Source organism: Echinops telfairi, unplaced genomic scaffold (genome assembly GCF_000313985.2).
Source record: "Echinops telfairi isolate 266 unplaced genomic scaffold, ASM31398v2 ScPeMD7_7420;HRSCAF=8458, whole genome shotgun sequence".
Classification (NCBI taxonomy): domain Eukaryota; kingdom Metazoa; phylum Chordata; class Mammalia; order Afrosoricida; family Tenrecidae; genus Echinops; species Echinops telfairi.
This window is the reverse complement of record NW_022111320.1, coordinates 50124639-50139095: the sequence shown is the minus strand read 5'-3', so window position 1 is coordinate 50139095 and position 14457 is coordinate 50124639. Positions and strand designations below refer to the sequence as shown.

The following is a 14457-nucleotide window of genomic DNA, read 5'->3' as shown; positions in this document are numbered from 1 at the left end:
TCAAGAAGGAAAATAGTGTGTTGAAACTGTAGTAGCAATTGTACAATACTGCTTGATATGGTTGAATTATGGGATGGTATGATATCTGTATTAGTGCCCAATAAAATGGTTTTTTGGGGAAAAAACACAATAAAAAGCAAAGTAAAATTTACAAATAACCAAAACCAAAGGGAGGGGGAGTGGAGAGTTTAGACTTTGTTTGCAAAAGTGCTTTTGCATCAGCCGGTCCCCAGAGAGTGCTGCGGTACAGAACCCTATGTCCACACTCCCCAGTTAACGCAGCCTTGATAAGGCAGACAAACACCAGTCCAGCGCCTGGCGTGCATTTTGTCAAGGGTGGCTGCTCTGTGTGCCGCAGGTGCTCTGAGGCACATCCTGGGGTGCGCCTGCGCACAGCACAAATGAGCTGAACTGATGCTCTTTGGGGTTCCGAAGTCTCAGCAGTGAGCACAGGAAGACAAAGGAGAAAACAGAGTTTTCTGGGGACTTAAGAAAGTTTGTGGGAAAACTCCAGGTCTTTGAATTCCATTTTCCAACAGACTTCGAGAAGCCCCCCACATATATTAGATGGTGATCAGTGCTAAGGAGACATAAGAGAATATGGGTGGGAGATGTGTTTTTCCACAGGTTGACCCCAAACCTCATAAAATGCTGAAGGAGGCCGGGGATGAGCTTGGACAATAATGGAGGAAGAATGAACCAGGCCGAGAGGGAAGGGTACGTGTAAAGGCCCAGGGATAGTTTGTGCCAGGCACAGCTGAGAAAGAGCAAGGAAGCCAGTGTGCTTGGAGCAGATTGGATGGGGTTTTTCTTTCTCAGTGGGTGTTTCAGGAAAGGCCTATTAGACCCTGTGTTGTTCACTTCTGTTCTGCTCATTTGCGTGTAAAGAATGCTTTTGCTTTACAAGCATGGAGGAGAAGAGAACCATGCAGCTGATAGCAATCCACTAGTATTGGGGTCCGAGAAGAATTGGGTTTTCATGGTAACGTGTACAAATATGCTTGACACAATGGAGGTGTGTATGGGTTGTGATAAGAGCTGTCGGAGCCCAGAATACAGTTTTTTTAAATGAGGTTTTCCAAGTGAGCAGATGGGTTTAGAACGTGTTTGTTGTGTTAGCAGTGTGTGTCACAGATTCATGAAGGAACATAGCCGTCTCCTGAAAGTCTCTGCCATTGGAGTGTCTTCACTAGTCAGGAAGATGCTTTACTCTATGTCTAGTGTGACCTTGGCATGTGTGACTCCAGGGAGAAGGATGAGAAGGTACATTTCAGTCAATGCAACAGCTAATGGGACCTTTTGAAGTATACATTTCTTTTTTCTTTTTAATCGCTTTATTAGGGGCTCATGGGACTCTTATCACAATCCATACACACATCAATGTGTAAAGCACATTTGTACATTCATTGCCCTCGTCATTTTCAAAACATTTGCTCTCCACTTAAGCCCTGGACATCAGGTCCTAATTTTCCCCCCCTCCTTCCCTGCTCCCCCCTCCCTCATGAGCCCTTGATAATTTATAAATTGTTTATTTTGTCATATTCTGCCCTGTCCGACATCTTAAATTTCTCTAATTGTTATAATAATACATACTTATAAAGTTTATAAATTCCAAAATCTAAAGAAGAAAAAATGAACACTTTTACTTCTAATCGACATACAGTGGTTCCTTTTATATTTATATTTGAAGAGCTTTGGCACATGCACACAGTCATGTAACTGTCCCATCCCAGTCTCCAGAAAGTTCTCTTTCACTACTTGGCAGCCCATCCACTTGGCACCAGTCATTGAATTTAAGGCCCACCCTAAGTCCAGCAGGACTTCATCTGTAGACCTTGATTCCACTTAAAGTCACAATTTGAAATTCTAGTGGTCCTGGATTTTGGGGACACTATTTAACCCACAGCCAGGTAGTGGTTAGTAGTTGGGCTCCGATCTGCAAGGGCAGTCGTCTGAAACCACCAGCTCAAAGGGAGAAAGAAGAGGCTTTTACTCCCTTAGAGAGTTACAGTCCTGAACACCCAGAGGGCAGTTCTGCCCTGTCCTATAGCCCGTATCAACTAGATGGCAGTGAGTTTGGATTTTTATTTACCCCACAAAGGAGCCCTGGGGGTGTCACGACTTAGCTGCTAACCCCGCCAGCCACTGCACAGGAGGAAGCTTTGGCAACTGGTTTCCGTAAAGAATATATCCCTGAAGCCCCTGTGGGGTAGTTCTGATGTGCCCTGAGGTCGCTATGACTCAGAATCTACTTGCCCACAATAGATTTGGATAATTCAGCACACTGTGGCCCCATCATTGAAAATAACTGATCGGATTAATATGGCTGTCTCTGGACTCTCTTGTGCTTCATTTATCTGTAAGCTTATTCTCAGGCCAATGTTGCATTCTCAATCATATAGCATTATAGAAAGTCTTGAAATCAGAAGCATACTTCCTCTAAATTTGTCTCTGTTTTTAATTTGTCTTTTTAAAAATCTTGTTGGTTATTTTAATATGTCCTTTGCATTTCTGTATAAATTTTAGAGCCACCTTGTTAATTTCTACCTAAAATAGTCTGCTGACATTTTGACTAGGATTGCATTGAAGCTATAGATCAACTTAGGGAGAATTAACACATTAACAATATTGAAACTTTGGAGCCTTGACCCAGTATGTGACTACATTTACTTAGGTCTTTAATTTTTCTCAGCAATGTGTTGTACTTTTCAGTAACAGGCCTTGTACATATTATGCCAAATGTGTCCCTAAGTATTTAACATTATTAATATAAAGATTGTCACTTATTTCCTTTCATTTCAACTTCTAATTCACCAATTAAGGATACCGTATTTTATTTACCCTTCTCCCCATATTTAGGCATTCAGTTTGTTTCCAAACTAGAAATGTTTGTACTATGATTTTTAATCTTTTGCCATTGTAGTATTCAGAGGAAACTAGGCTTCCTGTGTCTGGCCTCCCCTAAGCCAGAGGCGGCTGGTGGGAGAGGCAAGTGTGTGAGAGAGCAACAAGAGCCCCGCAGGCTGGTGTCTGGCAGCTTGGTGACTGACCCTGGTGATGTTGTGATGAGTAGTGGTGTGTGTAGATGTCAGCCAAATACTAGGGAGTGGCTCTTGGCCTGATGGGGAGGAGGTGCAGCCGGCAGGGTTATTTTTCCACCTTTAGGGTAATGTGCCTCAAGCCACCCCCTGCCTGAGCCTAGGGTTTTCTTGAGGCACAATAAGTGCCCTCAGGAGACCCGACTTTTACCTCGTTAACTCAATTCTCAGCGACCTGCCTGAGTTCTGAGCCCCAGAGCTTTCGTGCGTCATAGCTGTTTTATATGCAATACTTAAGACCATGAAGACATGTTTTCAACAGCTCTTTATAGTAATTAGATGAATTTGGGGAGCAGACTCTGCCCCAGGATAATGATTGTCAGTGTTTCTGACTGCGCATAGGTTTGTGGACAAATGTAGAACATTGAAACAGGTGCTGGATCCGAACCTAGCTCCTTAGGTACAGAGTAAGTAGCACATGGCTTTGGCTCTACAGTATTTGTTAATACTCCAGGATCCCAGGGAAACCAAGCCGCCCCACTGTTCAAACCACACATGGAGCAGAAATGCCAGGTGGCCTAGGAGAGGAAGTTGATCTGTATAATCCTTGGGAGACTAGGCTCTTGTTTGCCTGTAGGCCTGGATCCTGTGTAAGGGATAAGGGACCCCCGATTAGAAGCCTTTACACTTTTGTGAGAATCCCAAGAGTAGAAATGTTGTCGTACAGTGAAGCCATACTGAGGGTTCATATGAAGAGTTTGAGCATCATTAAAACAAGAGGCTCACAAAATAGGACTTAGCTCCCTGTGTGCAACCCGTTGGTGGTTTCTGTAAAACTGCCTATGATCACCACTCCTACTCATGCCAGGCCTCTCCTGACCTTGCAGTTCGGAAAATCGAAACCCAGAGGTTTCTTTGTGGTATTAAGTGCCAGGGGCCGGGACTAGATTCGGACTCACCTTGCCCACTCCACCAAGCTAGGCTGCAGGCTCCTCAGGGGGCTCCCTAATTCCTCCTCAGATTTGTAACTTACCTCTCTTTCCTCACAGTTGGTCCAGTCAAAAATAAGTCTTAGTTGTGTGAATTTGATGCCCAAGAGGATTTTTTTTCTTTCCCAGGGAATACCAGTCTATAGACTGCTAAGGTTGGGTGCCAAGGAGGAGGGTGGCAAAATGCCACCCCATGCCCAGCAGCTAATGAACACACTGGGGATTTGAGAGAGCTGCTGCCATGTTTTGTGTTCAGTTTTTCACTGAAGGTAGGGTGGGTGAGAGATGCCTGGAGAGAGGTGTTTTATTACTTAATAGAATCCATTTAAGGAATATTGAGGGACGTTCCAACAGGAAAAATAATGTCGGCCTCATTGAAAGCGCCGTGAGGGTCACCTGAGATTTGCATCGTTATTAGTGTCGTTCTGATGGCAAAAGCTCCGGGAGGTGTGAGCCGGGGCAGCTTTGTGTGCTTGGACAGTGTGATGTTGCGGTGCTTGGCCTCAGCTTTGGTGTGCTGGCAGGAGCTTTACTCTGTTGCTGCTGGAGCTCTGACTCAGGAGATCTCTGAAGATGGCTAGGAGCGGTCTGGGTAGCTGGGCTGGAACAGAGGACTTGTGTGGCCAGTCGTCTCGGTGCTGCCCCTTCTGGAGAGAACCGGGAATGACTGCAATGTGCTCATCCTTGCCCCTGCTTGACGTTGGTGTGTTGGCACTCTCCTCAGCCCGTGCCTCTGTGTCTGCTGTAATGAGAAGGCAGTGTCAGACGAGGTCCCCTGACTCTCTGCCCTTTGTATCTAAAGAACCAGATTGATCTTTGAGTCAGATGGAGGCCTAGAAGAATAGATTGCCACTAGTTGAAGGCCTGCAAAAGAGGCTTCTTTATAGATAGAAAAAACCAAAACCATGGTGAAAGCAGGTTCACGGGAGAAGCAACATGTCTCATGTGCATAGTAGGAGTGCTGTACCAAAGCAGAGACCCACAGGGTGGCATTGGGGGTAGCAGCTGACATATTGGGGTTCACTTGAGAGCTGTGGCTCAGGGTCTGTGGTCTTGAGTTTGCTCCCCTCCCTGAATCATAACTTAATTTGCAAGACAGAGTAGTGTCTATTGCATAGAACTATTAGGATCAAGTGGGATAAATTCCTGTAATGAGCTGGCACATAGTAGGTGGTTTAGCCACAATAGAGGGCAGAGGGCTCATCTCCAGCAGTCCCATTGTCACCACCCCCATCGCTAGGCTCTGGCCAGTTGTTAACTCTGCTGTCCAGTTCACTCTGACGCTGGCAAGTTTCTCTACACTAAAAGGAAACCTTGCCCAGCCTGCCGCCTCCATCCTCACCAGCATTGGTGCCACCTTTGTGTATTTTGAGTGTCTTCCAACCTAGACCTCATCTCCAGCACTGTGTTGGACCATCTTCTCTCATCCTTAGGTCTCAGTGGATGGTTTTGGAAGGAGGTTGCCAGGCCTTTCTTACTTAGCCTGTTTTAATCTGCAGGCTCTGCTGAAACATGCCCACCAAGAATGACCCTGCTGGCACTTGAAATACTGGTAGCCGAACTTCCAGCATCATAGCAAATGCTACACACAAGCCACCACAGCTGAGTGGTCGGAAGCCCAGTAGACGGACCCCTAGAACTGTGCAGCCTCTGCTTAGCTGGGGCAGAGCACAGAAAACTGGCTTGACGTCCCGTGCCCTAAACAGTTAAAGAGGTGTGCTTGCTGAGATCCATCCAGTATATGTGGCTTCAGGTTCCGGGACTCCCAATGGGGCAGTAGTGCTGAGCACCCCAGGAGCCCAACTTTGGTTAGAAAGGTGTGCCCCCCCCCAAAAAAAAAAAAGGAAGGAAAGGTGTGCCCCAGCTTTTTGACCATCAAGATAGAACCAATCATACTTACCTGGCAGGGAAGATGCCATGATTAAGAAGGTGGTTTTCCAGGGCGAGGCTTATCCATTGCACTCCAGATGTGCTGACCCCTGCGAGTTCCAATGTGGGAATCGACTGCAAAATGTGGGAAACTTCGACTGCATACTTTGTGGTAGTGGGGGACTGCATTCGCGCTCTACCCTGTTTAAAAAAAAGAAGGAAAAAATAAGATAGAACCAATCAAAATTGTGGGTGACTTAGAACACAGTGTGTCATTTTAAAAGCTTTAGCCAGTCTCCAGCAGTTGTTTTTAGATGCAGATGTTAATCATTAAAGCTAGGACTAAGCTCCGTTGCTAATGAAGTTAATGGGGCTTGTCTTTGGCCTGGGCAGGGGTGATGTGTGTAGTCCCTTGACTAGCCTTCCTTACTAAATGCTGCCTGTGCATGTCCAAATGCTTTTTATAGAAATATAGCAGAGGCTTGAGCATCATCACCTAGGCTTGACAATCAATCGTTTGTGAAAATGGCAAGACTTAAGCCAAAGAATAGGCGGGCTCCGCCTCGTCCCAGCTGCGGTGCCTTTCTCTGTCCCGGGAGGCGCTGGCCCCGCCCCGCCCCGCCCCGCCCCGTGTTTGTTGTCCTGCGGGAGTCGGCGGGGCGGGGCCGCCACCAGAGCGCAGGTTATTTGTCTTTCTGCTGCTGGTGGAGACCAGAGAGTTTAGGCGGCTCCCGGGCCTCTCCCAACTCCGTGTGCTCTGTTTGTTTCTGGCAGAGCGTTCTGGCCGGACTGAGAGACTCGCAGACAGACTACAAGACTTCAAATAGAGGACACGCTGGCCGCTGGATCCCGCTGCCTCCCCCTTCTCCCCGCTGCCTGCGTCCGGAGGATGAGCCCAGCCTTTAGGGCCATGGACGTGGAGCTCCGCGCCAAGGGCGTCTTGCTGGAGCCCTTTGTCCACCAGGTCGGGGGCCACTCCTGTGTGCTCCGCTTCAACGAGACGACCCTGTGCAAGCCCCTGATCCCGAGGGAGCACCAGTTCTATGAGACCCTCCCAGCCGAGATGCGCAAGTTCACTCCCCAGTACAAAGGTGAGCCCCCGCAGCCGTAGGGGATGCCAACACCTGGAGATGTGAGGTGTGCCTTGGCCTTTCCCGAACCCCGGCCCCCTCCCGCTCAGTGGGTTTTCCCTCCTACTTCTCTTGGCCTTCGGCCCAGCACCTCACACCCTCAGTTTACAAGCCCTGGTAAGATTGTTCGATTCTGTTTTGTTTTGTAGATGTGTTTTGAGTCCATTTGGGGTGGAAGTGTAGATGTGTTTTATGTTCAGGTGTCTCGATGGCAGTCACCCTAGTCTCCCATGGTGGGGGTGGGGGATGGGGCGGCAGGAAAAGACTGGGGAGGGTTTTGTCCAGAATCAGTCACTGCTGCCTTGCGTCTTGTCCTCCATGAAAAGAAAGCCAAAGCTGGTGATTAGGCAGACTGGGGGCAGGGTGGATTGAGTCAGACGGAATGCAAGAGTGGGAGGCTGTGCTGATTAGCCACAGCTATTACGGAATGTCCCCACAGTCTACTGAAGAGCCCCTTTGATTCACATATGGGGGGCTTTTATTACTTCATTTTGGGGGAGACAGCAGCAGCATGGTTGTGGCCTTGCCTGGGGGTGGGGGTCAGATCCTTTGTAAATCAAGGAAGAGGCTATTAGGGAAATAATGTGTATTTTGCCTGGTTGTGCACAAGACTCGGGAACAACTAGGCTCCTTTAGAGTGAGAGACAATTTTTTAAAAGTCAGAATGTATTTGGGCAGCTCTTTCTAAGTTGAACATGTGTGTGTGTTTGTGGGGGGGCGGAGGTTGGGGGCCCTCACTTGGTCCTTTTCTGTTGTTTTTTCCAGGACAAAGCCAAAGGCCCCTTGTTAGCTGGCCGCCCCTGCCCCCTTTTTCCCTTGGTTCTTTGTCCCGTGGCTGCAGGGCACTGTTCCCTGAATTCCCCGCCAGGGCTGGTCAGCACCCAGAGCTGGGGCCCACCTCAGAAGTGTCGTCTCTCTGTGAGCACGCATTCCCCTGCAGCAGCGGGCAGGCCGCAGGACTGAGCAGATTCAGTGATCCTGGGCAGAGAGGCCGGGCAGGAGAGGCGCTCAGCCAGTCGGTTGTAAGGAGCGCTCGTCGGCACCTGCTGAAATGCTCCCGCCTGACAGCCCCCCTCAAAGACTCTTAATTACACCTGGCAGGTTCTAGAGACTCCAGGGGGAGAACTGCTTTCAAGGCCACCGTGCATTGCGTCCGTGCTCCCTGCGCCCCCTGTCGGCCTTGTGCTGTTTTCTTTTGTGACATGAGACTACTGCAAAGACCAATAAAGTTGACATTTGAGAAGGATAAAAGGCTTGGGGTGCCTACCCATGTGGGGGCGCTTCGGGAAGCCTTTTTAGGATGTCTGTTGTGCTGTGTGGTTTGTTTTGTTTGCCCTTTATTTTGCTTCGCTTGCACAGTCTTCCTTTACCATTGGATGCAACACACACACACACACACATACACACCTGTGCCCCCCTCAACCCTCAGGGGGATCTGGCACTCATTCAAAATAAGCCTTGAGGCTGGTGGTATTTCTCGTTAGGGCATTGAAAATTTCGCCAAGTTACAAAGAACAAATGTTCCAGCTTTCTCAGGATTAGAAGAGTTCCATGAAAATTAATAAACATTTTCAATGATGGAAAAATGTGTCCTGTAATTATTCTTTGGCTCTTACCTTGTGAAGTGCATCAGAGAGGAAGACTCTCAGCTATTTTGCTCCCTAATTGCTTGTCTTGTATGGTGTCATCTTTTCTAGATGTTTTGATATTTGTTAGGTTTGCAGATGAGTTTGGGGCCTCTGGCAACAGAGAAACTAAGGAACAGGGTAAGAACAAAACAAATGTTAACAATCATGTTACTTAGGACGCAGCTTCTTGTGGAATTAAAAGTCTGCTCTGCTCCTCACCCCCCTTCCAGGTGTGGTGTCTGTGCGCTTTGAAGAAGATGAAGATAGGAATTTGTGTTTAATAGCCTATCCATTAAAGGGGGACCACGGAACTGTGGACAACGTAGACAGTTCAGACTGTGAACCAAAAACTAAGCTCTTGAGATGGGCAAGCAAAAAACATCATGTCACAGAAACGGAAAAGACTTCCAAGGACTGGGTGCGCCAGCACCGGAAGGAGGAGAAGATGAAGAGGTGGGTACAGACCGAGAAGAAGGACCCAGGACTCTCATGATGGGCTTAGAAGGTACCTTGTCACCCGGTGGTCAGTCCCTGCCCAGCTCCTTTAATCAGATAGCGACGTCTGGGAGGAAATGGCTGCTGCAGCAGCAGCAGCTGTAAAAGATTCCTTGGCAGGTCGGTGTCAGGCCCACAGCCGGATCCTGCTGTAGAGCAGTCAGCAAGACAGGGAGCCATCCCTGCGCCTCAGCATACTCACAGATGCGCTCCCTGAACTCTGGGGGGCCACCACAACAGGGTTTTCAAAGCATCTCCCCTTGGAACTTGGGGGGAGGGGCAACGGGGCTTCAAAAAATAATGGTACAAAAATCCTATTATCCTTCTATTCCATTTTCCCATTAACTTTTGACACCCTCTTGTCTCATTTATATATGTATAATAACATATATATGTATATATAATTATCTCTAATGTGGCTAAGCAAGTTGACTTACTGCCATAAAATTTGCAATTCCAGAGAACCTGGAATATCCGAAGCTGGGCTGGCATTGGCAAAAAGAGGGAGCCTGCCTGCCTTCCTACCGGGAGGTGTGGGAGAGGGGCCAGAGGCTGTCCTTGCATCTTCGCTTCTCCCTGATGCAAAAAACAGTGGGCTGCCTCCCGATCTCTTCAAAAGACGTTTTGTTGAAGTGTAATACACACACATTCAGTGAGCTTCACCCAGTTGACAAGCCCCCTCTCGTGAGCGTTGCAGATAAATACTGCACCCACTACCACATCAAGCTATCAAACTCCTCCCCCATACCGCTGGGGCCTTTTTGGTTTTGATAAGGCAGTGGCTTATCGAATCCTTTTCTCTTTACAGCCATAAGTTAGAAGAAGAATTTGAGTGGTTAAAGAAATCTGAAGTCCTGTACTACAGTGTGGAGAAGAAGGGGAGCGCGAGCTCCCAGCTTAAGCACTACAACCCTTGGAGCATGAAGTGTCACCAGCAGCAGTTACAGCGGATGAAGGAGAATGCGAAGCATCGGAACCAGTACAGTATCCTTTGCTCACCGAGCAGCTCTACATGGGCCGGGTTGTAATGCTGAGGATGGTCCTCGGAGTCCAGAGAGGTTGGGATTTTTAGTTACGGTTTTTGTTATAGCTCTGGGGCCAGAACATGCTGTGTGAAAATGGGGGCAAATCTCACCTCCCTGACGGCTGGAAGCTGGCTTGACTGGGCAGGGGTGGGGGTGGGGGAACAGGCTGAGTAGAAAGGCTTTGGGAGAGCCTGGCAGCGTAGAAAAGAAGACAAGGGAAGGGGTCCCTCCCTCCTCAGTGCTCCTCTGCCCTAGCCTGAGGACTGCACCCAGGACCCTTTCTGGTTTGGGGGCTGTTTTTTCCCCTTTTCATCCAAGAAGCTATACTTCATTTGTTCAGGCTTTTTTCATTATCTCGTGGGGATGGAGTTAGAGTAGAATTGGGTGTGTTTTTTTTGTGTGTGTGTGGGGGGTGCTTTTTTTTAACTTAATGGGGAAAAATCTACACATTTGAAAAATAGAGTGTGTTGAACCCTGAAGTACCCATGACCCAGGCCGCCCCACGAGTCTCATTGTCAGTGCCCAGCAGCCCTCAGCTTGATTCCCTTTGAAGCAAGTCTGAGATGTGTTATTTCCTTGTTGTATACATCAACCAGTGTGTAAAGCATAAGGCTATTTTAAAACCAGTATTCTCGTTCCTTTAAAAGCAGGCAGGCAATAAGTCTTTCATATCCGATATCTAGGGCTCACATTTTCCTAATTGTTTCTAACTAGGTTTATGAATGACTTGTTGGGATCCTGATAAGGCCCCTGATAAGGTTGCGTGAGTTTGAAATATCTAGTCTTTATATATGTTCTCTGCACCCCCACCCCCCTATTTTCTTCCTCGTTGGAGATTATCTAGAAAACTGGGTGTTAGAGCATTTCCCACGGTCTGGGTTTTGCTGACTGTGCCCCTGTATTTTTAGCTCATTGGTAATTGGCTCTGCCGGCTTGCTCAGGTTCCCATCAGTTTTGTGGGGCTACCGGTGAGACTCCATCATAGACGGCACTGTGCCGCCCGTCGGGAAGCACACAGTTTCTCTGAGCTCATCGCTGCCACCGCTCCCTTGTTTTTGCTAGGCGATTTTCTCATCATAGTCTTCACTCATCGGGAATCGTCCAAAAGAAATTTCGTCCTAACCACCAAACGGTTATTCTAGAGTGTAGCCCGCATAGGGAAAAACAAGCTAAAAGCTTTTCTTTCATTTACTAAGTGTTGAGACCTGGTGGTATCGTGGTTACACGTTGGGGCTACGATCTGCAAAGTCAGCAGCTCAAAACCACCAGTGGTTCCGTGGGAGAAAGATGGGCTTTCTACTCTCAGAAACCCAGGGGCAGCTCTATCCTGCCTTAGAGGGTCTCTCTGAGTCAGTATTGACTCAAAGGCAGTCAAAGGTTTGGGGTTTTTTTTGGTTGGGGTGGGGGTGAGGTAAGAAGTGACCGTAACCGCTCCCAAGATGACCAGTGGGCATTGGGATCAAGTGCGTGGATTTCCATAGTTTTGATGCATCCCCCAGAGTTCCCCTTACTGATCAATGGCCAGCGCGAGGAGCTTCTTCCGAGGGCTCCTGAGTCACTGTGACATCACTGTGACAGCCTCGGGAGCCTGTGGGAGCCCCCTTGCTTGCTCACAGGAAAAGATAGTCCAGTGTGACATACATTTCCTGCCCCAGATAGGAGATCATCCCTTTCTCTAAGGCAAGGGTTGGCAAGCCTTTTTAGTAAAAGCATTAATAGTAAGTATTTTAAACTTTCCAGGCCTCCCACACCGCTGCTGCTCTATCAGAGTCACCAGAGGCAGTCATTACTTTGTTCCTACTGGAATTTTATGTCATGAAATGTTATTTTTCTTCGGATTCCCACACCCCTCTCCCTAAAAACATCCCTAGTTTATGGGGGGCGAGGGGGCTTAAGGATTGGGGGATGAACAACAATGGGCGGTGGGCTGTTATTTGCCAGCCCTCCTTTCCAGAGCCCTGATTTCTCTGTCATGGGAAGTGAGGTGCCACCATTTGGGTGACACGGATGTTCTTTCTGGGCTTTGTCTCTAGGCTTTTTCGGTGGACATGGCGAGGAATTACACATTCTAAAAGTGCTTACCTGACTTCCTACCGATATTTTGAGTTCACATTCATTTAGGACTTCAGGATTTGCTAAACCTATTTGGATGTTCTATTTATACTTGAGGACCATAAGCGCTAAACCCCAGTTCCATCCCTGGCTGAGTTGAGAGGGTTGTATGTCTTCCTGCGGCCGGCAGGGGAGGGGAAGGAAGGGCCTTTGTGTTCTCTAGCCTGAGTTTGCTCCCTGGGAGATGGCAGGCCTGGCCTAGCCCACCATGACTAGCTGGAGGAGGCCCTGAACCCAGGCTGCTTTTCTGGGCATTCTGTCGCCATTGTGCCCGAACTCAGACAACAGCGCCTTTTCTTGAGGGCATTGTCCTTAACTACTCAGAATTTATTTTACTGGAAAACCTGACCTCTCGCTATGAGGTGCCCTGTGTCCTGGACCTCAAGATGGGCACACGCCAGCATGGTGACGATGCTTCGGAGGAGAAGGCAGCCAACCAGATCCGCAAATGTCAGCAGAGCACGTCAGCAGTCATCGGGGTGCGCGTGTGTGGCATGCAGGTGAGGGGTGTGCTGGCACCTGCTGGGAGCTGGCCTCTTCCCCACCCTGACATAGTTTTGTTGCCTCAAACTATTCCTGGTTTGACCCTTTGAGGTGGCCCTTTGTGGAGAGAAAAGAGATTTCCCATACCTGGCAATCCCTGTGGGGCTGGCCTGGCTCACAGAGCCCCCAGAGGAAGGAAAGAAGGTTAGACCCTCACCGCTGAGGGAGCTGGGGCACCAGCAGAGGTCTGTAACTTCATACCTTCCCTCTCGCTCTGTGTCCCCGGGGTCCAGGCCCTGAGACCACATCCCCTCAGCTCCTGACCTGCTTCTCCGACTCCCCTCTCCCCACAGGTGTACCAGGCAGGCAGTGGGCAGCTGATGTTCATGAACAAGTACCATGGGCGGAAACTGTCAGTGCAGGGCTTTAAGGAGGCGCTGTTCCAGTTCTTCCACAACGGGCGGTACCTGCGCCGAGAGCTGCTGGGCCCTGTCATCAAGAAGCTGACTGAGCTCAAGGCGATACTGGAGCGGCAGGAGTCCTACCGCTTCTACTCGAGCTCCCTGCTGCTCATCTATGACGGCAAGGAGCGGCCAGAGGTGGCCCTGGACTCGGATGCTGAGGACTTGGAGGACCTGTCCGAGGAGTCGGCCGACGAGTCTGCCGGCGCCTATGCCTACAAGCCTATCGGCCCCAGCTCAGTAGATGTGCGCATGATTGACTTTGCACACACCACCTGCAGGCTATACGGTGAAGACAGCGTGGTGCACGAGGGCCAGGATGCTGGTTATATCTTTGGACTCCAGAGCCTGATAGACTTCGTCACAGAAATCAGTGAGGAGAGTGGAGAGTGAGCTTGCCGACTGCTCTGGCCCCTAAAAGGCTCTTTGTGTCCCAGGCACAGCTGTGCTGCGTCGGGGAGGAACGGAGGAGGCCGGGATGGCCAGGCAGTTGCCCCTGCAGCCTGGAGCTGACCCACAGAGGCGTCTGTGAGCCCTGGCCTGAGCCAGCCCCAGCCGCCCTCAGAGTCTTTATTTATTTTAACTGTTTCTTCAACATTCCACATTTGATGATGCAGATACCTCTCTCTCTCTTCCTGAGTGTAAACGTTCCAATACAGATCTTTTTGTTAATTGTACAGAGTACTGCTGTCGTTCTTGCCAGGGCCAGGAAGCCTCTCCCGCCACCCACCCTCTAGCCTCCTCACCTGCTCTGGCCACGACCCTGGCCTAAGTTGAAAACAAGGTTCTCCTGGCCAGTGCTCCCCCTGCTCAGACCCTGAAACGTCCACCGCCTCTTGGCATAGTCTTTAATTCAGCACCCTGAAGCCATCCCCAAAGGACCCCGCATACACCACACTCTGGCCTTCTGAGATTGGTTCCGGCTCAGGCCAGCACCCTCTGTCCAAAGAACCCTACTTGAAGGGTTTCCCCGCCTCTTGTGGCTTAGCCAGTTGGGCAGCAGGTGTTCCAAATCCAGCTTTGGGTGCTTGTTCTGCTAGCAGCTGCTAATTGGACATGACCTTAGATGTCCTGAAGCTGATGCTGGGGCCCCAGGTAGCGTCTGCACTGTGATGAAGCAGCCCAGAAGTGTGCTGCTCCGGGAGAGTGTGTACCACGTAGAGTACACAGTCTCCTCCACACAGCCCTCAAGAGCTTATCTCAGCTGCAGGAGGAGAGGATGGTGGG

General features: G+C 49.4%; 1 protein-coding gene and 1 pseudogene across 2 annotated transcripts in view; both read left to right on the top strand.

Annotated features, from left to right (window-relative positions):
* IP6K2 (inositol hexakisphosphate kinase 2) overlaps positions 1 to 13907 on the top strand; it is a 28234-nt gene extending 14327 nt beyond the window's left edge. Inside the window, exons 2-6 of one of the 2 annotated variants that reach the window (XM_045297585.1) lie at positions 6671 to 6987; positions 8885 to 9107; positions 9958 to 10133; positions 12611 to 12786; positions 13123 to 13907. In XM_045297585.1, the coding sequence (XP_045153520.1) occupies positions 6786 to 6987; positions 8885 to 9107; positions 9958 to 10133; positions 12611 to 12786; positions 13123 to 13623 (1278 nt within the window). In that variant the 5' untranslated portion in view covers positions 6671 to 6785 and the 3' untranslated portion in view covers positions 13624 to 13907. Of the gene's footprint in view, positions 1 to 6615; positions 6988 to 8884; positions 9108 to 9957; positions 10134 to 12610; positions 12787 to 13122 lie in introns of those variants that run through there. The other variant, XM_004703975.2, reaches the window with a different exon arrangement.
* LOC115872175 lies at positions 5920 to 6100 on the top strand (annotated as a pseudogene).
* Positions 13908 to 14457: the final 550 nt, after the last annotated feature.